The sequence below is a fragment of the Hesperophylax consimilis genome, chromosome 3, assembly GCF_061612785.1.
Source record: "Hesperophylax consimilis isolate HC1 chromosome 3, BYU_Hcon_1.0, whole genome shotgun sequence".
Lineage (NCBI taxonomy): Eukaryota > Metazoa > Arthropoda > Insecta > Trichoptera > Limnephilidae > Hesperophylax > Hesperophylax consimilis.
The window spans coordinates 8,438,210-8,465,097 of NC_142838.1; the positions used below are offsets into that span (position 1 = coordinate 8,438,210).

At 32.2% G+C, this 26,888-nt stretch overlaps 1 protein-coding gene and 1 non-coding gene across 5 annotated transcripts in view; both read right to left on the reverse strand.

Annotated features, from left to right (window-relative positions):
• Positions 1–26,888, reverse strand: part of LOC149424895 (uncharacterized) — a 218,357-nt gene that overhangs the window by 123,548 nt on the left and 67,921 nt on the right. For 2 of the 4 annotated variants that reach the window (XM_089647705.1, XM_089647693.1), the window contains exon 2: positions 11,924–12,001. The exons of the other annotated variants lie outside the window; for them this stretch is intronic. In XM_089647705.1, the coding sequence (XP_089503831.1) occupies positions 11,924–12,001 (78 nt within the window). The remainder of the gene's footprint in view (positions 1–11,923; positions 12,002–26,888) is intronic. 4 annotated transcript variants of the gene reach the window in all.
• On the reverse strand, positions 21,822–21,894 carry TRNAK-UUU (transfer RNA lysine (anticodon UUU)). Its single transcript has one exon. It is a non-coding gene; the product is annotated as a tRNA-Lys (tRNA).

Below are 26,888 nucleotides of genomic sequence, written 5' to 3' on the forward strand. Positions count from 1 at the left end.
TATTTAGTGCACCAGCGATTTCATGACGCTCTTTTCATGACGAATCTTTATTTAAGTACATTATGTCAATCCAATAAAACATTGAACACGCTATTTATCACTCACGCAAAAAATAAATGGGTTTTTATAAAGGGGTGATCTAATTTAGACCATTTGAAAAGCGGCATCTGACGTGGATGAATTTAGTGGCAATTAATGTACAGGCAAAACACTGAATAAGAGCAGGTGAACACGATATTAAATCATGCTTAAGCAATCGAAAAAATAATAGAAATTCTGTATTGCTGTAGTATTATGCTGGCTATTTTTATTACGTAGGTAAGGAATATAGTATATTTTGAACTTGGGTTTTGAATAGGAAAGGGAACGAAATATTGTAAAAATGTCGGTTGGGTTGTCCCCTTTGATAGCCACATTGGTGTACACCGCTATAGGTACGGAAAACAGAGTGTCAGTGTTGCAGATTCGTATAGGTAGTCAAAAGACGTCTAGAGGGCACATAAAACAATGGATGACAGGCAAAACATGTCCAACCTAAAATGTGTATGTTTTCAAATCGATTTCACATAGTATATTATTATTTAATAAATTAAAACAAGGGACATTCAAAAGATAAATATTAGGATGGGCTATAAAGAAAGGCAAGCCAACAAAGATAGAGTACGTAATCTGCGTAATATACATATTATATACTAGCGCAGACCACGCAAACATGAAAATTCACGGGATATTACATTGCACTTTTTAAAAAGACAGTAAAAATTTTATCAGGTACCTACTTATCGTTTGTCTGAATTTATATTTACACAATTTTTTGCAATTTTGAAAATAAAACTTGAATTCAAAGCAAGTTTGGGTTCATTGAATTTGAATATTTTGACAATTAACAACGCACTCACAGAAACCGAATCAGTATGTTTGATGACGATGAATTTGTAGGATGTGAACGGGTACATTTAATCCCTGCATAAATAAACATAAAAAACAACACTGTAAATAAGTCATCAATATAATGTATGGTGTTATTTTCCGCATGAAGAAAATAACAAAAAGTTAACGAATCGTAGGGAATAAGTGATAAAATATCCATTGCACGTCAGTTGTGAATTAAATCGTTAGAATAGTTTTTTTCATTTAAAAATAAACAAAAAGGACAAGGTATATTATATCGCTTTTCGATTTAATAGAATTGACCATAATAAAAATTTATTGTTATTAATAAATAATATTGTAATGACATCAGATAAAATTTTTCAAGACTAAAAAGAAAAAAATAATAATTCAAAAACGACAAAGCAATAATTTATACGATATCAATAACGAGAGAACACGGGGTTTGATTGTTTGAATCTTCCAGAAAAGTAATTGGCGGAACGTCAGAAAGTGAAATAATGGACTGTAAATTAGTTTATAATATGCAGGTGTTACGGGACGTACTTGACTTTCTAACCAGTGATTCTTGACATTATTTGGAGTAAAAAAATTAAGTTAAATATAGGTTATTAAATTTAAATAATTATTTGACATGTCTTTATTGTTCACTCAGCCGAATAACCGCCGAACTCCTCACCCCGACCCTAACTGTTCAATACCTACTGATTTCTTGTTTTAAAAAAAAACGTTAAAAATGTCTCCGGGAAAACGAAAATGTTCATTAGGAAAAAAACGTGCGGATTAGAAGCAATGCGATGTCATACCAATCCTATGAAAGGAATGCTGTTGACACATTGTTGGAATTGCCTGTACATGTTTGAATATCATTCCTGTAATGACAAAAGGTCATAGGTTCGAAGACATTTTATTTTGAACTTAAGTATCCAATGCATCGCGGCAAATATTTTAGCTTTATAGTAAAACAAGAACAAAATTATGAAGTAAATTTAAAAAAAATTAACATCATAAAACGTCTCCATAATTTTTCAAAGGATTTTCCTCTTCGTAAAAGTCGTGGTTTTGATTAAAGGTACCTACAACCTTTTTCAATTACAGCGACGATAAAAAGATCGTACAAAATTTGGGTATCTGTTTTTTGTCTCATTGAAATCTCTCCGAGGAGAATAATAATTAAATATGCTGATACCTAATATCTTGGGAGGGGCATATAAAACGAGCAAAACAAAAACGACCGCTTTCATTTTAGAAAATATGCAAAATTTAGTATGTGGGTTTCGCTTTTTACCGTGCGTACATTAAGTATATCTACCAATATTATACCTTGCACGAAACGAGGCAGACATCCCAAACAGTAAAAATGAAAGCAAGTATTTTTCCCAAAGATAATACGTCTTTGGGAGGTTGCAACAAACCGGTTAGCGAAGAGAATAACATCGAGGACTGTGTGCAAATATTTTTTGCACAGTACCTACAGTGCGAATGTTTGTATATTATTTAGTGAATATATTTAGTTAAACCTCGTTTAACGGAATAAACAAGTATCGGCAAACAGTTCGTTAGCAGAAGAAAGATAAATACAAAACGAACTAATGTCTAAAAAACATTTATTAAAAAAATAAAGACAGTTATTCATCATCGTTTTTTTTCCCGTGACAAGGTCCAGGTACAGTTGTTTATATCAAGATTAAAGACTTTTCTATTTGAAGTGAATCTACTTCATAAGAATCCTCTCGGATAATTTATAATTCCTAATTCAAATGTCATTTTTGTTTTAAAAAACAAATATTTAGCAAAACAACGATGGGTTATTATAAAATATATCGTTAAATTAAAGCTCCGGTCACCGGAGGTATTGCGGAATTAAATATGTAAAATGTGTGAACATAATTTCATGTTGACAATGAGACTATATCCGCGGATAGATAATAATAGCACCATTTTACAGCGCCTTCAAGGTGTCTTTTGGAAATTACCTGCAGTCCTCACACCTTAAAGACTCGTTTTATTATTCATAAGAGATTAATGGAGCAATTTTATCTAAGAGCAAAACTGCATTCGTCATAATTAAGGAAGTAATTAATACGCTTTGATACTGAAAGAATTTTGGTAAATTTTCAAAATCATACTGTGCGACATACGTACATAGAAAAGCTTGTTCTTTAGATAATTAAAATAATATGAGTGAACTAACTGCTAATTGGGTGAACATTATCAATTATTTATGGTGACTTCCAATATTGAAAAAAATTACAATGATGCAATCATTTTTATGCACAGCTATCACAATAATATATACAGAGTGTCCGGGCTAAAGTGCGCTAACTTCGGGAGGTGATTCTACATGATGATAGAAGTAAAAAGATGAATCACTTTTTTCGAAATACCAATGTTTATTTTCCCATACAAAGAATTCAACTTTGTTGCCTAAAAACAACCTTAAAACGTTGGAATTACGAAAAAAGTTTTTATCTTTTTTACTTGTACTATCATGTAGGATCACCCCCAGCGCACTTTACCCCCGGACACCGTATACTATAATAAATCATGATGCAATTATTTGCAATCGAATGGTGTCGAGAAAAACGAAGCCACTTATACTATAGGTACTTTTAATTAAATTCATAAATAATTACAACATTAAGCATACATTATTTCTGCGAAGTTACGGCATAAGCTGGCTGATGTGTCTGTTTTGTCGCGTTGGCTTTATTTTCACAGTTTATTATAATATGCATGGAATATTATAACATCAGTTATCATAAATACAGAAGATGTTTCATATGAACAATTAAGATATGTTACGATTTTTCATAACTAATCAATGTAAATATTTGTTCTTCTATAAACAAAGATGAAACTGGAGTATCAACTAGTGCCATATTTCATGTCTAGTTCAAGACAGATTTATAGTGCTTACATTAGACTGGAAAGAAATAAATACAGTAATAAAAACTCAAGAAGGACTGATCTCTGCAAATGGTCGTTGGTCTCCATCCCTCAATTCGTAATATTGCATAATTTGTGTTTAAAAAGAAAATTAAAATATTTTAAAAAGTCAAAGTATATTTGACTTTGGGTTTTGAATAATAATCAGAATCTAGTGGTATAAATGATAAATAACCGAGTACCAGCAAGTAGGTGTTTTAGGTTTGGCCGGAGATCACGTTTTTTCTTTCCCCCACTGCGTCAGGGAATAAATATGGTGAGACGAAAAAATGAAGACAAACCGAATGCTTGTTGGATTCATCTCTTCGTGGAGAGTAAGCATGATCGGATGCAACCTTTGCTCTGGCCACGTGCCAAGATCGGGAGAGATGGACCGTGCTGAATGTGGGCCCCGATCACCCGAAAATAAACCCGAAGATGACGGTCGATCACCATGAAATTAAATGGGGGCACCACGAGACTCGCAAATTTTTCACACTCAATGGAGCAACTATGGCCGACATAATGATTGACATACTTCTGATATAAAAAAATAACGATTTACCTAACCCCTCGAGAGGCCTACGCGTCCTGAGCGTTCGTTTGCAGTCTCTTCGTCCCAAAAGACGCGGATTGATGACCTATTTACTCCCTATGCTTCTACTACAAACGCTTAAAATATCATAAAACGCCAATCTCTGACATTTATTTACCTTTTCTGTTTGAAAAATCTTTTACTTTTTATGAGCTGACTTAATAAGATTTGGGAATCTCGCATTCGATGGCGTCTCCTTTCATCTTTGACCGCGTTCCGTCGGAAATGATCAAATAATTCTTTGACAACTGCACATTCTTTCAGATATCTTCTTGGGTTTTTTAAGGATTGAGAATGCCTTCTAAATAATAAACAATATTGCATGCGTATCTCAAATGTGCTAAAAAATATTATCACCTTAAACTAACAGACGCATTTCAATGGTAATACTAACTGTCCAGTAAACAATATTATTCCTTCCATGAAATGAAAATAAATTAACCATGCCCTTTGTTTCCACACACAAGAACATAATATACAAAAGCTTGAGTTTGAAGCAAGGCCCTATCACTTTATATAACCTTATGTTCCACAATTCTAATTAAAACACTAGCATCTATAAATATTAATGTTAAAATTAATCATATTTAACAAAAAAAACATCTGGTTAACTTCAAAGTAACTACATGGAAAATAATGATTGTTTTATACATGATCTATGTATTTATCACTTTATAAATGATCTATGTATAAGTAGAAAACCTTATCGACCCTTCAGTAACAATATTTTTTTTTTTTTTTTTTTATTGTTTAACTTATAACATTGTTACATTGTACATAAAATAAGTTAAAAATAAGTAATAGTGTAAAACATATGTTGTTGAATTTCTACTCCAATGAAGAGTGCTAGCTCTTGAGCTTGGCGTAGGAGTTATTTGACAATTATTTCATGTTTATATCAGTAATTAACATTATTACAGTACAATAAATATAAACTTAAAAGAGGATTGTGACGTTAATTTTGGTTGAAACATGAATTGAAGTTATAACATTTGATAGGTGATATTAATTTTTTTTTAAAGATAAATTTGACCTTCTTTTTGAATAAGATAAAATCTGGTATTTTTTTCACTTCTTCGGGAAGACTATTAAAATATATTATGCCTTTGTAAATGTAGTTATTGTGCATTTGTTGTGTTGAAAATAGAGGAATTTGGATGTTAAAATTATGCCTTAAGGATGAGTTAAATTTAAGTTTTTTTACTACAGTTTCTTTATATATTTGTAATATTGCATCTTTTTTATAGAGGTCTTCAATTTTTGGTACTTCGAAAATTTTGAACAATGATGCTGAAGAGAAAGTTGGTTTTTTTTTCAAAATTACTTTGATAATTAGTTTTTGTACCACTTTAACAGAGCTTAAAAATTTTTCATATGCACCTCCCCACCCAATGATTCCATACTGAAGTAATGATTGGACTAGTGCGTAATAGACTTTTTTCAGGTTGTTTATCTTGAGAACATTTCTTAATCTAATGAATATATAGATACATTTTCTAATGCGTTTAACAAGTTCACATATGTGTCTGTTCCATTTCATATGTTGGTCTACAATTACACCGAGGTATTTTATTTCAGTTGTTTGGTTTAGTATGGTACATGATTCATTACAAACATCTTTGTTACATTTTTTGTTGTGTATTATTATATGAATGTTGGGGTTAGTTTTGAATTTATTTATTGTGAATGGTATATAAACTGTTTTTTTTGCGTTAATTGTAAGTAGATTTGTATCGAACCAGTTTTTTAGGATTTGGATGTCATTATTTGCATTTTCATTTACAATTTTCCAGTCACTACCCTTAATTATGATAATTGTATCATCTGCGTAAGATATAACTGTTCCACTGAGGTTTTGTTTGAAAATATCGTTTACGTACATGATAAAAAGTAAAGGACCCAAAACAGTACCTTGTGGTATCCCAAAATCACTTGTGAGTGGTAGACTAGATGCGTGATTAATTTTTACAACTTGTGTTCTTTGGTGAAGATAACTTTTTAGCCAACTTAATGCTGTGTCATTAAAACCTACGATCTTTAATTTTTGTATTAGTTTGACATGAGATATGCTGTCGAAGGCTTTTTGGAGATCAACAAAAATACCAACACATTTTAATGATTTGTCTAAAGCGTCTTGTATGGTACTAGATAATTTAGCAATGGCGTCTTTTGTGCTTTTGTTTTCCATGAATCCAAACTGATTTTCGTGAATTATATTATTAATCTTTATGAACTGAGTTATTCTTTTTTTGGCAATTTTTTCAAATATTTTTGCAATGTTTGATAGTAAAGAAATAGGGCGGTAATTTGTTGGTTCTTCCGGATTGCCGGTTTTAAATATTGGTATAATTACAGATTGTTTGTACATGGATGGAAAAACTCCGCTTTGAAAACTTGTATTGATTATATGAGTTAATGGTTTTGATACTTGTGATTTTATACATTTCAGTGTTTGTATTGTGACCCCATCAAAACCAGGGGCAGAACCTCCTTTCATACCTGTAATAATTTGTTCAATTTCTTCTGGTGTTGTTGGTTGAAATAATTCAAATTTATGCTCATTATTTACTGTAGTATTTGGGTCATTTGGGGTAAGGCCTTGTTGGATTTTTTTAGCGAGGTTTTTTCCTACATTAGCAAAAAAATTGTTAAATACATTTGCGGCTTCTAGAGGTTTATCTTTACAGCAGATTTTTGAATCATTATGATTTACATTGTTGATTGTTTTATTTTTTAAATGTTTTTTATCGACAATTTCATTTATGATGGACCAAATCCTTTTACTGTCATTTCCAGATAATTCAAGTTTTTGTTTGTAGTAGTCATCCTTTGTGTTTTTTATTAGATATGTAAGTTTTTTTTTATAAGCTTTGAAATGTTTTTGTAATGTTATATTTTCCGGTTGTTTTGTATATTGTTTGTAGAGTGTTTCTTTGTGTCTAATTGAGATGATTAATCCGTGAGTTATCCATGGTTTGATTGGCTTTAGTTTTGAAGATGTTTTGTTAGATTTAATATTTCTACAAGCATTTATGTGAAAACTCAGTTTTTTATCAAATATTTTGCAGCATTCTTCTACATCGTTACATTGATATATTTCTTGCCATTCTTTTTCGTTACTTAATATTTTAGTGAGAGAATTTATATTAATACTATAGTTGTATTTATCAGTATTATTAACGGCCGTTGTGGTTGGTAATGAGAGGTTTTGATGTTTGTAGTCATATTTAAATATACATGCAAAATGATCCGTTACAGATGTTTTAATTACCGCAGATGATATATTTTGTATATCTTTGGTGTTTGTGAATATGTGATCGATACAAGATGGTCGTTGTCCGATAATGTTTCTGGTGTATGAATTTATACATGAAATGTAATTTAATTCTGCTAACATATTTAAATAGTTATCTTTATCGTTAGAGGAGTAGTCATTGGCGATATTTAAGTTAATATCTCCGATGAGTATTGTTTTTTTGTTTCTATGATGTTGTAATATTTTTTTTAATTCTTCTATGTATGTGGTTATAGCAGAAGAGTGTGTCCGATAAATAGCTATGATATTAAATGAATAATTCATAAAATTTATCTCCAAGTTTAATAAATTGACATTATTCACCATTATTTCATTTACACTTGTGACAGCGTAAATATTTGATACAAATATGGCGACGCCGCTATTTCTGTTAATTTTATATTTTGTTGCATAGTACGAGTAACCCGGTATATTATAATTAATTTCACTCGATGAATGCGTTTCTGATAGTATTATACAGTCAAGTCTATTTAATTGTTTAATAGTTATTAGAAATTCTTCGAAATTTTTTTCCAAAGATCTAACGTTCATGTGTATTATTATTAGGCTGGCTGTAGGTTTTATATCTATAAAATCGTTTGTATTATTTACCGTGTCAAAAATCCTTTCGTCTATTTTATATGAATTATCTATTGCGTTTATTATAAAGTCGTTCATTTTGAGGTAGTAATAAAATTAACAATAATGTTGGCGCTGGGAATACACTTCACATTTGCAATTATAATATTATATGTGTTTGCTTGTACATTATCACTGCGTGTTAACACTTTGCGGGCGGGCTTTTCGTAATATTTTTTTGAAATATTGTGCATATTATTTAGGTTTTCGTTACACTTGTAATTAATAATATGCATCATTAGTCGTAATCGATGCGATCCCTCGCAATTTTCAGCATTTTGTTTCTATAGTTGCACCTAATACTGTTGGCTGCGTGGTCCGTGGTGTTTTTTTCTCCATATTTAGAATTTTGTCTGGTGCAGTTTACACATGCTGGTACTGTTTTTTCTCTTCCCGGACATTTTGAAAGGATGTGATCGCCCATGCAGTGTGGGCAAATTGGAGGGCTGGTTCGGTGTAGGCATCTTTTAGCCGTATGCATGAACATACAGCAATGAAAACATTGAGTCAGTGGATCGCAATCTTCAATTTTTACTCGTTGAAACTGTATATTTAGTTTACCGAGTGCAAGGAGACTTTTTCGCATTTTGCCACTAGTTTCCATGATGTAGCTAGTGAACTGGCGCTGCTTTTCGTTTATGTTTGTGTTTTTTATCTCCGTTATAAGTGTGATTTTGTTGTCTTCACTTTCCTTGTAAACATCTTCAATTCCTTCGTTCTGGGTAATTATTCCGCAAACTATTTCGTCTTCAGTAAGATTGGATTTTAATCCTTTTATTATTATTTTTGGTCTTTTCTTTTGAATTTCATTTACCACCAAATCGGCATTCAGTTTTTTTATTTCGGCGGTTAAGGTATTTGCATATTCCTTTTTTGGGCATGATATTATTATTTTTTCTTCTTTTGTTTTTCTCAAACCATTTATTCCTATCTTTATGTTGCTTAAATTTATTTCTTTTTTTATTATCTTTTCAATTTCTTCTGCTTTAGCATTATTTTTGGTCGACGAAATGATGATTGAGAATCTCTCTTCTTCTCGAGGAGTGACTTTGGTTGTTGATAATACCTGTGCATAGGATGGTGTTGATGCGCTTTTCATTATTTTTTCAAAGTTTCCCACCAGTTGGTCGTTTTTTTCGATAAGTTTGTCTTGTAGTTGAATTATTTGTTGTTGCATTTTTAATATTTCAGATTTCACTTCATTGTCAAGATCAATAATAATTTTTTCGATATTTGTTTTAGTTTTCGAGTCTTTAACGGTTTGTATTTTTTGAACTTCATTTTTTAGCGTATTTAACAACTCTTCTACCGTCATGAAAGTGTTACGTTGCGGTGTAACGGGAGCGCGAAGACAGTACCGTGCGGGCTGCCGTTACGAGCGTAAGATTAATACTGATTAATACAACTAGTATTTATTTATCTTTTAAAGAGAGGACTTTATAAATATGATCTCTTCTTAGATGGTGATCTCATTGACCCTTCATTAAAAATAAACAATTACGTAGCGTAAGATTAATACAACTAGTATTTATTTATCTTTTAAAGAGAGGACTTTATAAATATGATCTCTTCTTAGATGGTGATCTCATTGACCCTTCATTAAAAATAAACAATTACCTAGGTACTATGATTTTTATTTTATTTTGACAACATGGGTGATATCATAAAGTTTTGAATGAGGCTACACGTGCTCCGCAATAAGCAGTTAGACGGGACCAACAATAATGGGCGGGAAACACTAAACAAGTACAATCTAATTTAACAGAAATCATAGTTCCAACACGATTTACTACGAAATAATCACAGGTTCTCCAGAACACAATAATTCAGTATTACATAGTCTAGGTATAGAATATCTGCGACATTTCGTCGAAGTCGCGCACCTTCAATCGCAATTAAAGAAATGCTACACGGTCGAAGAAGGTCAACGCGGGACACGAAGGTTAAAACAGACGATAAAAACAATGATTCCGTCAATCGCTGGAGCCATTAACGTGCCCACAATAGAATTCAACTTTTTTTAATCGCCTAAGTACTTTTCTCCGCGGCAATTCAGTATTGCCCAGTTTCGCCGTTAATCGCTTCCATGGAAAAAGCTCGCGTGTCGCGCTTGGTCATGTACATTGTTCACTACATAATAACAAAATATGCCACATGTACGATTTTGTATGCATCGAAGTCTCCGACTGAATAATGCCGATGTACATATTAGCAACACGAGAAAGCCGAGCCGCATTATAATTTAAATAAGCGGAAACTTTTCTAACTATTAAAAGAGGTACTTGAAATTATAAAATAATTAATTGAAATTGGACGATCCAATTGACATTGGCTGGTTCGTTAGTAAATAAATAAATAAATTAACCTATATATATGTAGATATCAAAGCGTTATCCGAAAACAGTTTAGTTCCAAGTTTATTGTTTCTGGCCTTGAATAAACTATCGCAAAGATAAGCTGACAGTCGATTGGAAAAAATCTCAGCTTTCCTTTGGATTATATTGAAGCTACGTGCTCGTGTTGTGCGGGTGGTATGGGACTGGGTCAATGTGGCATTGAGGGGAAAAGCTGGGAACAACTTCGCCACTGAAAACTGATGGAAAATTCACTGTTATTCAATATTAGGTTAGGTAAAATGTTATTGTGATAGTTACGTTTCTTTGGACAAACTGTTTAGTCCCTTACTCGAAATTTAAAAAAATGTTACAAAAAATAGTATCGTATAATTGGGTAGGTAGGTATTTAAATACCATCTTACAAATCTTACGATTTCGGAGGAAATGTTGGTTTTGATTTATTAAATAAGATAAAATTAGAATCATACATTTTTTGAAAGCGAGGTCTACTGTTTACATAACTACTAGTATAATAAGTTACATTATATATATAATTAAAGATCAACACATTAAAACGAAAAGAAGGGGCTTATATCGCTGTGGTAATTTCTTCCAAATAACCTTGAAATTCAGTGGTACTAAAATTACGGAGTGTCTTTTTACGCAATGCGAATGTTTAAAGAAATCTTAGTGGTGAGGGTAATAGGTAGAAAAGAATCCAGACAAACAAGTTTATTTGTCCTGTGCAACGTTTTTCCAATATATTCACATAAATAAATCCGAGTTCGACAAAACGCAATGCAAACCAGATAGACTCGCTCAACGAGGAAAAACAAGGTGAAATTGGTACCAACTTTTGGTTTATTTATGACTTCATTGAACAACACATGCGGGACCTCTCGATGCCTCATCCACTCGTAAATATGCACATACACACGTGTTCATGGTTTCCAAGAAAATGGCCAATATCGCCGTCAGCAAGGAACGCATTTGCATACTATTCGATAGGGAGGGAACCGCACCATGCGTTAAGTATTATGCACGACGATACAGACGCGGGCAACCAAAATAATGTTCTTGCTTCGAATACACCAGTTTGATAATCAATTAACATTGATGAGAATTTATTTACTGAAGAGTTTTATTGAATATACTAGCACAGATTATAATTTAAGATTTGTAAAGATGAAATTTAAAAAAAGCTCACAATAATTAAAAATTTAAAAAAAAAATCATTACCATAGCCCAGAGTCGAACCCAACTCCAATCAACTGCTTGGAAGAACGGTTGGATACGTTCATTGTATGTATGTAGGTACTGAAAATAAAAACAATATATTTCTTTTAAATTTTACGCAAGCACCTACTCACATCACAACCGAAATTATATTCTTTAATTATGCATGATATTCATATATGTACCTACTTTATAACAGAAATCTGAATTAACAACGATAAACACCGCAAAAACTGTGGATGAGATTCAACATAATGGACAGCTTTTTGTTTTGCCTGAAATTAATAGGTCAACTTTACTACTTTAATCTTCAATGTCATATTCCATTAACAACCACAAAGTTTTTTAAACTTAAATTTGACTGATTGTGATTAATTTTTGGGTTATTATATTGTATTGGGCTTCTCCTTCTTCATTCAAAGTTTCGAACAGCGTTACAGCATCCATCACCAGGGCAGATATAATCAAAATTAATTCTAAAAAATAAGACAACTACTCTCATTCCATGTGTTTTACTTACTGAACAAGAAAAAAGAGAGACCTATAAAAATAAATAAAATAAAAAGATAAGTGTGTTTGATATTTTTTCATAAATAAGATATATTATTATAATAATTTGATGTAGAATTTGTGGAATATCTCAGCGATATATTCGGGGGAAACCTCGGGTAAAACGATTCCCGGGAGACAGTAGTTGGCTACATACTACATAGTCAAAAGAGGGGAGTGAAATTGTGACCTCAACAGCTGACCCTGGGGCTTCAAACCGGAACCAAGCGAGGCAGGTCACTTCCTGACTAACTAATTTAGAAGAAATTGCGGCAGTATAACCTCCAAGCTGGTTTCACGGACAACGTCGTGAATATTAAAACAGTATAAGTTATTTTATTTATTAAAATTATGTACATAAAGCTTTGCACTAATTATAACATTATGAACAATATTATTAAACAATAATATGAACAACTAAAAGATCCAGATAAATAAAAGGCTGCAAACAAGACGCTTTTATCCATTTTACTACTTCCTTATAGCAGTTTTCATCAATCTCATCATTATTTTTGTATTAAAAACCGAGTAATCGCCTTAACGCAGTGGCGCACCCAGGAGAGGGGTAAGTTTTTCCAAGAAGTGCCGCATTTTATGCGTGTGTAATGCTTTTGCAGTGGTTTTTAATTACTTTACTGGTACTGGCTGAAGCACTGACCATTATAGTTTTTGCGTAATTCATGAGAAATATATTTCTCACAATCATGACGGATTGCACCTCGCGACAGGAAAATTGCAGAATTGAATTTTTCGGGGATCAAAGATTTTTTTTTGTGTTTATGTTAATGTGTATCACCGGTCATTTAGTAATAGGCATTTATTTAAGTTTGTTATTAAAATTTTAATTATTTCGTTAAAATGTGATGTAGGTACCACTGAGAGAGAGAAAATAGATGATTCAAAAATGGCTTGTTCGCACATACACGAGAACATCTGTAAGAACTATGTTTTATGTTTACGATTTTATTGAGTACAAATTAAAAATAATAATTATATGGTTTTATACATATTTACATGGTAATCATGATTAAGAAATTAAAAGAGAAACATATTTACGTATTTTGAAAGAATTATGCAAAGCATATTTTTATTTTTCTAACTCGGCCAGCCCTAGACAAAATCCTGGGTGCGCCACTGCTTATCAGTACAACAGTCGATTTGATCACACTTTCAAACGCAATAATCAATAAAGAGTCAACTATGTAAAGTATGAATAAATAAGAAAACATATTTTACGACTAATTGAAAATGCCACCGAAAATCAAAAGTTTTATCGCTGTCTATTCAATAACCTTGGCAGTGTGTTTTTTGTGTGGTGTGCTTTAAAGGTTGCTAATTTTAGTGACTGCATGTAAAGCGTGATAACATTTTGTTAAATGCACTATGCACTTAATTCAGTATGCACAACATTAAATGTGACATTGGTGTGGCCGGGATGTAGATTACAATATCGTTAACATTGTTTGACAGGAAAGACGTCATGTGTATTAAAAACACGAAAGAAAAACAACAATTTGTGCGAGCTGATGACAAAAATACATTCAACAAAAATGCATCTGTTTCTTCAGAACAAAAAGTTTAAACTTGAAATAACCCCGATTAGACCAGCCAATTATTTATTATTGTATATTATTTTTATAAAGAAATATTATCTATTTTCAGTCGCTATTGCGTCTTACTTTAAAAATGATACAAAACTATTTAAGACAGTAGTCGTTGGTGTCTTTTTTGTGGTTAAAGCGCAATTATTTATTTGGAGTTCCGCATCAGATGTCGAAATAATTTTATTAAAATAATCAGTTACAATAATACAAGTAATGACATTTTTAAACTTTATCCCTCTCGCACAAAAATGGTCTAAAGTCGCCACGGTCAAATCATAAGATTTCTACCGACTGGTTTCCGATGGTTGCTCACATGTAATATAAATATTGTAACTCTCAGGGCCATTCTAGTTAATAAAATAACAATGAATGGGTTAAAGTTGAGACTAAACAACAACAATTTAAACCTACAATCTTAGGGTATTACATTAAGGTCACAATGTGGTGGAATTCCATCAATAATGATTAATTATCATTAAAAATATATAAACATCCACATGTCGTGGAATTCATGACCACCCACGTCAATAACCCTTTGACGCGTGAACTCTGACCTTGGCGACAAGGACACTTGCGTTAATCACCATCATAGATTGAATTCCATCTGACGTTATATTATTTATATGAAAATGAGTTACTTTATATACACCACCTATAATTAATATTAATCTAACATCAAAATTTAATTAATCTAAAATACATTTTCTTATTTTGTTGTCAAAATTATTTTATGATGGCCGACACACTTTAAATTATTGCTAGTATATTATTTATAAAAAATACATTGAAAAGGTAACATAGTGAAAATTCAATCGTCTTTGGTAACTAGTAATGTTATAAAAAAAGCCACTGAAAAGGTAACATAATAAGAATTTTAAGAAGACCTTGATAAAAAAATTTGTAAATGTATTTAAAAACCATAACTGTCACTGACAGGACTTTCCATAGTTATTTGAGACCAATCATCTTTGATACTATTAATATAAAAAGTACATTGAAAAGGTAATAAGCATTTTAAGAAGACTTTGATTTAAAAAAATCGTAATAAATATATACTATGGAGACTGCACATTTTATGCACAAAAAGCCCAGTAACTGAAACCCCATCTCTGCTTCCACATTAGTTTACCGTAGCCGTGTTTGACCAGATCTGAATAGCCAGGTACTTCCCCACCTTCCTCTTCCCTATCTACTTCCCCTCCCCACAACCTTTAGCCTCACCATATACTCCTAATTGGAGATGCCATAGTCTCACTGGCTCCAGACGGTTGGGAGCAGTTGACACTCTTGTGTGGTTTCACAAAAAAAAGTTGGTGGGAATTTCATCAAGAAGATCTCTCCCCTTGATTCACCTCAACTCTCAAAAGGAAGACTCTTTCCTCAAAATCGATTCCAGGTCTTGAAGTTTCATGGCTTAAGCTTCCTCTTTTCCTAACATAAAGTTCAATTCGTCTTGTATTGTCAAAGATTTACCACCACTTATTTTATTTAACTTTCCGCAAATTTCAATCAAAGTGCAAATAAAACATCACGTTTATGGTGTAAAAATTAGTATTTTTTTAAATCCCGCAATCCCGTAAATGCCGCATATCCACGGGATCCAATATTGCTGAAATCCCGCGGGATTGCAAACTCTACTTCCAACAAGCACAAGTGGGAATATTAATTTTAAGCCGACGTAGCATGGTGGTTAGTGCACCCGACCGGCAATCGGAAGGAATTTCATTATTATTTTTAATTTATATGGGTGTTTCAGGCTAATTATGATTGTTTATAATCATTTTTTTCCTTTCTGCTTTGCATAAAAACCTTGTCTTGTAAACAAAAGGTTATCTTTAAAAAATAATAATTTTATTTATGAATGTACTAATTTTATCTAAATGTCAATTGATTCGGTATACACATATCTAAGTAAATTTTACCATACTGATATATAACATTGCATAACAAAATGTTTGGCAAATAGGGGATAAATAGGTCATCGTACTGGGTGATCATTTCGTAACAAAGAAAGGCAATAATTCGAACAGATTTCCTCAAGTCCGGTATCTGTCGCCTTGGGATGTTGTTCACATCTCGTTGTAGGCAGAGCAGAGGGGGTAAGAATCGATTAAATTCTCCGTCTAAATTCTGGCACGTGTCAAGGGATGCGGGAAAGTAACGACCTACCGAACTACGCGGTATCTACGCAGTGCATACATAAAAAAATCACCCTTAATCAAAGCGGAGGAGTGCTACGTGCTACGATGCGGCGTAAAGGGTATGGTTTATTAGCTCGGGTGTAAAAAAGATCTTCGGTTGATGAAAATACTCACAATTTAGTACATTAATAAAAGCATTACGATTAAAGGGTTGAATGAGAATATGATAGGACGTCATCGGTTATCACTGCGAAGGTGGTAAGATGTTCCTGCGAAACTTTTTAATTTTTGAACGCACATTTACCTCACACAGCATCAGTCATTTTTAAAAGGAATCTGTGAGGATATTATATCAGCCAGCTGAGAAGATTATTCCCTTTAATGGTTTTATGGGGTTCGTAATAAATAATTGATAATTTGCAGTTAAAATATAATTAGATAAATGTATACACAGAATAACAGTAGAGTATTAATGAGACTGAAGGGGTGCGTGTCTAGACCGAGTTGTTTGGCGATCTGTCCTCTCTGCCTACCCCTGCTGGGAAAGGGCGTGATGGTAGGGTTTTCAGTTATAAAATAATAACAGAATATATTGACCTACAATTATTAGTAGGATATGAAAATCCAGAAAAAATAAAGAGAAAAGTTAATATAATTATTTCTACTAAGATTAGGTATTTGTAAACAGCACTAAGGACGGGTTGTTTCGGAGAATTTGAACAATTCTTCAAATTTCAAAGTTAATTTTCAGGTTCTGTGAAAGATTTTTTCAAGTTCTGTTTTTATTTCAGTTCTGTCAAGCAACTACCCTATGCTGAAATATTAACAGAACTTGAATAGGACTTTCACAGAACCCGGAGATCAACGTTGAAATTTGATGAATTGTTCAAATTCTCTGAAACAACCCGTCCTAAGTTTCAAATAATTGACAAACTGGTCGTCGATCTAATTTCTTCGGCACAAAAAATATTAGAAACTGGTTTATGCAACCTAGAAGACAAGTAACATTATATAAAATATGTATAAAACTGTTTGTTTCAAAATTAAAAACTGGAAATTGCGATTAAATAAAAATATTTTAAAGTAATAATTTAAAGTGGAAAATCGGAAAAACAGGCCTACTGATACGTAATATCCGATTTGGGCGGTGGAGGGGGTAGTAAATTGAGGAAGAGATTGGAAATTATGCGTTAATCTATTTACACGTTCACAGCGGGGAGACTTTTTGTAAATAACACTTAAACAGGTTTTCAGAGAGCTTAACATTTACTAATAATTTATGATGAAAGGTAAAACGAAGTGAACATTTTTTTAAATTTCTTTAAACAAAGCAGTGGCTAAAAGTGTGCCATCGATTTTATAATAAAATAAGTATAAATTTAATCATGTAAACACTACCGACCTTTTCTTTGTCAATGTTTGTTGTCAATTTGTAATGGATATATTCAATCTATATGGAATTTTTATACGATTAGATTTCCAGTTGGATAAGGCACCTTTACATTTTTCTTTGATGACAACAATATAACAAAGCCCAAAGGTTGTTTCGATAATAAGGAAGTTGAGTCCATTTTTTTTATTTTTTTTATCAATGTTCGCATTCAAACTTAGATACAGGTATTTTTTTTTTTTTTTTTAAAGTTTGTTTTCATAATTAAATTAATTCTCAAAGTTTAAATTTTACTAAGCCCGCCAAAACGAGCGGAATCCGAGCGGTAAGAGGCGGGGTGTGGTGTGACGTCATTAGAACTGTGAAAACCACGACGCTCAAGCATTTTGTATGGAAAAATTTTTAATTCTTCAACAAGGAATTCCAGTAATTTTTTTACCAATGTTAACCGTCTATTAGAATTGATGTTATTAAAAAAAAGAAAATTGATTAAGATTTCATAGTTAAATTAATATTTTAAGTTAGAATATTTGCTTTTCCCGCCCGGTACGGTACTTGTACGGTATTGCCGTCGCTACTTGTTGACGTTCCACGCGCTAATTCAGGACCACCGCGCAGAAAAGTAAAGACCAAAAGTAAAATAACGGTTTACAGCCCAGTTCACTGTGAGACCTTTCTGGGCGGCCGGCGGCCTGAAGTGTATCACATGCTATGTGACATGTATAATAATAAAAACTTCTAAGTTATGCAATAAACAACATATTATTATAAAGCACTATACGAATATGTATCTTTAGAAATCCATTTCATATAATAATAACAACAAATACGTATATATATTTGACAAACCCAAATAAACCTTTGGCCTATACACCTCTCTCATCTAAACCGACCATCTCTCATGTAATAGAAAGAGATGCACCATAGGTGATCCGTTGAACGTACAAGTCACGACACATGTGACGTCAGAATTCTTTCGACCAATCGTGGAGCGTATACAGTCTATTGCTATTGAATGCTTTTTCAAGAACGTTTAGCTAATTCTAAGAATAATAATATAGAAATATATTTATATTTTTAGAATCGATATTTTTTATCTACATGAACATATTTTTTATAAGTCAAAATATTTTTCACTCAACTTCCTTATTGAGGGAAGTTAATGATTATTAATTGATTATTATTACTAAACATATTACTCAACAATGTCTTGTTTCTCAGCTAAGACGGCAGCAGACGATACGACTACCGCCATCTATAGAAACTCTTCGACGCCCGTAACTTGGTATAAACGTTCACAGATGTCGCCTAAGAAAGTATCAATCTGCAATCTGCGTAACCACACTTGTTTTAAGTACGTCAAACAATAATTTAATATAAAAGTAACATTAAAATGGAATTACATGAAGAATTAACTATTTTGAAATTAAAACTAGAATAAAAATTCAGATTTACCACTAAAACATCAGTAATAATTAATTCATTTTTTGATATCATAAACAAACAGTTGTGATAAGCAAGACCCAAAATCCATAATTTATTATATCAATTATCAACTTAATATTATGAAAAAGACATGATGAAGACAGTCCGCCTCTAATAATAACTGTTTATTGGCGTAATAAACAGTTATTTATAAAATTTTCAAACTGTATCATAAAATTATATTATTCATAAAAAAATAATAACAATTATTATGGCATTGATATATAGTTTAGAAATGATAATAAATAATGTTATGTGGTCTGTGTTTTTCTAAATAATAATAAACAACATAAAAATCAATTCTCGGATAAATCTGGTTATCACATAGAAATGCAATAAATATATACTTTAGTAAACTTGGAATAATGTACAAAAGCATTTAAATTAGTATGGTCTAAATAAAGAAATATAAATTTTAATAATATAAAAAATATCCTTGTCACATATCATAAATGGGGTTCATAATCAATGACATTATAAAATGCAAGAAACGTTACATTCATACTAAACGAACAAAAAATGCAGCACCACTAATGAAAAGGATAACCATTAAAAAAATGTGTGTACGAATGAAACAGCTATATGAACGGTCAGCTAAAGTAATACTGGACTGGATTCGGAGCAGTGAAACTGCGTGCATTGTTTCAGTAATGTGTGCACGAATGAAACAGCTATATGAACGGCCAGTAAAGTATGTCCACTGGACTGGACTAACAGCAGTGAAACTGCGCACATTGTCTCAGTAATGTGTCTTCCTCTATTAATTCATCTAACTTTATAATACATAAATTATCCACAACAAACAATGCACTCTGAAATTGATAAATTATTTACGTTGTTAGACAATATTCAGAAGCGAAGTTCCCATATTAAATTGTTTTAAAACAGAATTATTTTTTTAACTTACAAAACATTCATACTACATTATTCTCGGAGAGAGGATAATTAAGTATATTATCGATGAAAAATCTTCATTCACACATCGTTACCTTGGTTGGATAAGTCCACTTTTCCTTATCCTAAGATATGAAGTGTCAAAGTCTGAAAAGACAATGACTTTTTATTTGTTTACTAATCTCTGATTTTTAGGGTAATCTTGTGTAAAGTATTTTAGTTTGACATTTTTAAAAAGATACATTTAATTAGGATGTATACTTACCATTTTAGAACATACCTAAACATGCAGATAGAACCATTTGCATCCAACTAGGACATAATAATTCATTATATAAGGTTCTAACTACATTTACCTAATGCCATTCTAAGGCAGGGCCAAATCCTATTTAAATATGTTTAACTATAACACTTAACACAAGATTAAACCTCCAAATTAAAAATTGTTCAATAGATTATGAGAATTTGTCTTTGCAAACATTGACAACTCAGAATAGGGTAAGGGGAAGTTAGAACTAAATCCAACCTAAGTGACGTACTACACTGCACATTGTTATGCTACGTATACATCTGCGAGCCGAACTGCCGAACTGAACCTCAACTTATTGGAAAGAAACGAAGCAACTGCAAAATGACGCGAAACGCCGCTTGCAGTTGATTCGTTCCTTTCCAGTAATTCATGGTACGGTTCGCAAAAGTATACATATCATTACAACAATCAATTGTAAGATACAAACAAAATGGCGATTGCGAAAGGTTCAAAGTGTTGTTAGAACCTTGTAAAATAAATGGAAACTTTAAGAGCTTGATGTTAGAACTTCATCATACAAGTATCTACGGAAATATCAGATGACTGAAAATTATTTTGGCTATAGAAATAAGCAAAAGAAATGGTTTTGCATCCAAGGTAATTTTTAAAAAAATGTCAGAACCTCGTCCAATCATGTCTTATATGAAAATGAATAAGACAGAAGATACTAGAATGATGATGTCACGTACAACCCCTCTCTGGAACGATCATAAGCGCATAATAAATGCTGGTAAAAATTTTGCCGGCAAGAATATTTTCCACGTTCAATAATAATTATTAATGTACTTTCTGATGTTGACCTTTTATAAACTCAAATTGAATTAAAATGTTATTAATATGATGTAATAATTTATTAACAATTCATCATAATTATTATAACGTTGCTGACTTCCCAATTCCCTCTTCCCTACTCGAAAATAAACGATTTGATCATGTAAAATCAAAATAATTTCACAAGCTAAAAATTATAACAGCGCCCTCTATGTTTTTCTCGCTCAAGCAGTATTGTTCATTGGTTTAAAACTTTGCATAAAAAAATACTACTTAGCTTCACAAGTTTACCAACAGATGGATGTTACATTACACAAATGTCACTATTTTCCCAATGTTTATGGTTTTTGTTGCGGCACTTTGTCAACAGATGGCCATACTATCAATGAAGAAAATTAAATAACACAAAATTTATAAGGCATAAGAGCTCCTCTTTTCTGCTAAGACAAATGACTAATAATACCATAAAACATGTTTGTAAATCTTATTAAAAATAAAAATATAAAAGTATAAAGCAAAAAAAAAAACTTTTTTACAGGAACAATATAAATTTCATTATTTAAATAAACATTCACAGTGGCATGTGTTAAAATATATTCAAAAACAGAATGAATACTTCAAAGATTTTATTACATTTATCGCCTTTAAAAAAATAATATTATATTTAAAGAAAAAATCGCAAATGATGTTTCAAAATCTTTCAAACCATAAATATTATTTTTAACAAAAAATTAATAAAATAAAATGCAAAAAAGATCGCCCGAACAGGGACTTGAACCCTGGACCCTTGGATTAAAAGTCCAATGCTCTACCGACTGAGCTATCCGGGCCTTGAGCGCCGGGGTGAGTTGTGCAAAGAAACTTTAAAATTATCCGCAGTGTCTTTTTCTCGTGTACTGACATGTTTGTTTAGTGCGGAATTATTTTATGATCTTTGTCTAGAATTCCGCAAGTTCGTTTAACCTAAAATGACGAAACAATCTCATTATTGCGATGTTCGGTAAATTGTATTGCGTAGTTTTGTAGATAATTTTTATGCGATAAAATTATTCTACAACATTTACGTTTTAAACATAAATAACGCGTAAACCATCCAAACCAAAATCGAGGAGAAATTTTATTCCTAAGATAAATAAATAAAAATACCTGAAAAAAATTAGGATTTTAATTTTTTTTTAACCAATAAAAAATATTCTAAAAATGTATTATATTATTGAATAGGAATTTATGAGAAAAAAGGATGGCATGAAAAGTTCAAAGTTCTCTCAAATATCTACTTGGCGAATATTGTAATGATCGAACAAGGATCGCAGCAAAACAAAATACGTACATTCAAGGTTATAATTTTATAACATAAAATAGACATGGTAAAGGAACCCATAGCGACGGCAATACTTTTTATTATCTTTCTTATTATATAATATCCAATTTATTAATTAATTTTACAAAATAATAATTCGCAAGTACGTATTGAAAAATAGAACACAAACAATTTTAAATTGAAAATATAATTTCTCGTGAACACAAAGAGCACGTACTGATTGATGTACAAATTAAATATTTAACACGGATACAATAATGAATTATACTAATTTCGGTTGTCGATGCATTTGTGCATGCGTGATTTGGAATAGCGTTCCTGCGTAGTGCGCAAAATTATTAAAATTTAATGAACTTTTAATTTTACAAAAATTGAAACTGATGGAACTGAAAGTGGGTACCAAATAAATTCAGAATAACCAATTATTAATAATAATTTTATTAGAAAGTGTAAGGCCGGGGAAAATACGGCTTTGCACGAATATGGCATAATTTACAGTTGTTATTTTATCCTCCATTAATTACTATTGATTTTATTACGTTTATCAGATCTCTCTAATTTGTCAACAAAATAATATGGTTATAAGAAAACTGACAATATTATTTCGTTTTTTGTAAGGCATAAAAGAGATTCAGAAATACCGCGATTTTTCACGGGTCTGCGCTAGTATTATTTTCCAGGTTTGATTTCAAACCCTGTTTAAGAGGAAGCTACAAGCCAAAAATGTGTATATTTTTGGTATACCTTATATTGTAGGTAATAGACATTAAAATCGCTTGACAAACGGAGTCTAGAAACGTTCGATTTCAAGCACAAAACTGGTTTTTATTTATTTTGTAAATAATTTTATAAGAAAGCAAAAAAGTTAATCAAGTGAAACTGTCACAGATAATCGTAGCTATATTAATGTATTTTTTTAAAGTTGTTTCCTTTGTGCGTTCATACATTTCTATTGAAAAAAAAATATTTTTTTAGAAGTTTACGTTTAAGTAGTTTGTTTTTTATTGAGTAATTTTTATTTATTTGTTTTCTACTCAAGCGAAACGATAGGAAAACCTTCAATTTATCTAAAGCATATTTTTGGTATTCATAATGTACACCACTTCGTTATAAAGAATAATAAAAATAGTGATTTGGCATGAAGCCTTCGCCTTAACTTAATACACCCTCTAACCCTGTGAGATAGTTTAGTTTAAAAAAATAAATTCGACATCATGAATATGGGAAAATTCCATTTGTCCATTATTTCATTAAAAACGTCCAAATCGGCCATAAATTGTAATGAATTCATCGCGAGTTCAAGCGCATTCGGATTCGGACCGGGTGTGCCGGGACAATGTGGCGACAAACGCATTGTTTGGCTTGGTCGGCCAGATTAGGCCCGTCGCACAGTGGGCTGAAAATCGCATTTCATAGACAGAGACTTGAATTTTCAAGTGTATTTTTTGGCTAGAAATGGATTCTGCTGATCATTACTGTACAAATGAAGGAGTTATCATTTTTTTAAGAAAAATTTGTATGGCACTGACATTAAAAATGAGGCTATCTCTGGAATCATAAGGTTGGCCATTATATCCTTACACACAGATATACTACTATTTATTTGTATTTTTTGACATACTTCGTTGTGGCGCAACTTGCGCTTTTTTTAAAAAAAATCCTGTAAGTTAAAAAAACTGCAGAACTTGAAAATAACTTATTATTATTAAATTTAATTTTAATTAATTTTTTCAAAAATAAATGGAGTTCTACGAATAAAACACAAAAAAAAATAAAAAAACTAACTTTTGTGATTTCTTAAACTGTTTTGGCTTGCAGTGTAAATAAAATATTGTAAACTAGACAAAGCATACTCATATGTAAAGCATTTAAGCATTAAAATGAATCATCAACATGAAAAAGTTTTTTTTTTAATTTTGAGGATATTTAAATATTAAAAAAAGCGCAAGTTGAGCCACAATACGAAGTATGTCAAAAAAAAAGTGGGTGTGTCAAGCCTACGCAAGACAGAAGTGAAACTTCTAGTATTCCTCTCTCTCTATTTTCATTTCATCATCTCTATTTTCTCTCTTAGGTTAGTTTGAAAATTAGAGGTTAAATAATTCAACGACGAAGCATGGATTTGATAGGATATTTCCTCTTGTGCCACTGATGTGTTCATCACCTCTATCTCGTCACTACTCATTTTTAACACTGAAATTCTGTACCAAACCGTATGAACCACAATCAATTACGTATTTCACTCGTATTACACTCACGACGCAGTATACTAACCAAGCAGCTGATGCTTGGCGTGGCGCAGTTCGCTGGTGTCTGAGAGAGAGGAAAGAAGAGAAGAGAGAGAACGTTCGTGAGCGGCTCCCCCACCTCAACAAGCGCATATGGTGAGAGAGGGACAGTGAACGGTGAGCGGTGGTGGGGGTACCCGCATTTTCGTGTCGATCCTGACTCGGTTTTACTCCGTCCCCGAAAATCCATTACGCGCCTAAAGAAGTTTCACTTCAATACAAATAAATAGTATATCTGGGTGTAAGGATATAATGGCTAACCTTATGATTCCAGAGATAGCCTCATTTTTAATGTCAGTGCAATACAATTTTTTCTTTAAAAAATGATAACTCCTTCATTTGTACACGCAATTGCTTCGTACGAAATTTTATAGCATAGTAATGATTAGCAGAATCCATTTCTGGCCAAAAAAATACCCTTGAAAATTCAAGTCTCTATGTCTATGAAAGGTGATTTTCAGCCCACTGTGCGTCGGATAGAACGAAAGCGACAACAATACAGCGAACGACAAGCCTAACCTGTGAATATTGGGATAGTGGCGGACGTGGGGAAAGACACGCATTATCAGCTGATACTGTTGGCCCAAACAAATCATGCCCGCGCGCGAGATTCGAATAATCAAATAAAATGTGTGACCCAGGTGGACGGCGGGACATGTAAGAAATTCGATTATTATGAATGAATTGTAATAATAATACTACTAGCGAATTTCTGTAGCGTCATTTTAGAGGGTCCCTGTGGGCTTCACAAAATTTCTTTCTCATTTACATGTCTACAGATTAAAAGATTTAAAAAAATACATTTAAAATAACGGTATCAACATAAGTTGAAATGCCGAAAAAATTAGTAGGAATTCATAAAATTCTCTGAAACTACCCATCCTTAGTATAGATCTAGACTCTAGATTATGGTAGGTTTATCGGTTGATTTAAAGCTCGGCTTGGTTAGAATGTGGAGCTTTGCGCGGCTCCGAACATATTTCGTATGTAGGTCGGAAGCCTAGATATCGTCATATTTGACATTTTTAACTGCTAGAGCCTCGGCGTTTAAAGAGGGAACTATTCTGCGGTTTACTAAGGCTTAAGCGGCCGATTTAACCCGCTTAAATTTGCGTGAGGAATGTCCAAATATGGGATAAACATTTTTTAGAATGCTGAAAAGATGTGCGGTATAAAGGTGTAACTAAGCCTAGATAAGTGCAGATAGCAGATTAGTGAAATTAAGTTATTAATTTAATATTCGTGCAGATTATGATAAATGGCACTGGCAGGTACTAAGCCTAAATACGAAATTGATGACATATCGGTCTTCCCGAATAACAAGTGTATAATAATACAAGAATATAAAGTATGAAGTATTTAGCATAAAACACGTGGCAAAGTGCTAATTATTTTCGGTAAATTGTTGGGAAATAGAAACATAAAATAAGGAAAACAAAGTCTTCGCAAACAGAAAAGGGTTTGGATGAGCTTTCAATTTAATAAAATGAGCTTTGAAGATAAGCGAGGAGCAAATAAATGGAAAAAAACTAATTTTAAGTTTTTATTTTTAGTAATTTAGAAATTACAATGATAACATTTAAAATGTAATGTTTAATTACCTCAAATGACAAAAACGATAGTAAAATGATTATAAAGTTGTAAAAGCCCTCCACAAATAAATGTTGATCTCCCGTCACATTAGGAGCCAACAAATCTTCGATTATTTCCACATAATATTTTCCACTTTTCCGCTTTGAAAGCGACTTTCCGGACACAATGGAGTTTGAACATAATTATTTACCGGGTTTTTTGCATCGCTGCATCACTTCGAGAGATTCTCTTCATATTATTGAAAAAAAAAACTCGGTGTTGGCCCTGTCTTTAATGCCAAACAAGAGGTCCATTCACGGAGAGTTAACAAGCCGACTACGGAGGCAGACGCCCGTCCGTGCCAAAACGCAATGTTATCATACGTCTTCGACGAAAGCATCACAATTACAACAGTACCACAGTCGGTGGTAGCTGAAGTGTAATAATATAACATCGTCGTATACGTAATAAAATGTACCCGAAAAGCTAAACCGTGCCAAAATATCTGCTTTTTAAAAATAACGGTCAACAAGTCATTCGGAGTACACCCTACAAGGGAAGGCGTGTCATTCCCATTTACATTCAAAGGAGAACACGTGTCAACGTAAATAATGGAATTGCATACATAATAATAAACACGCCA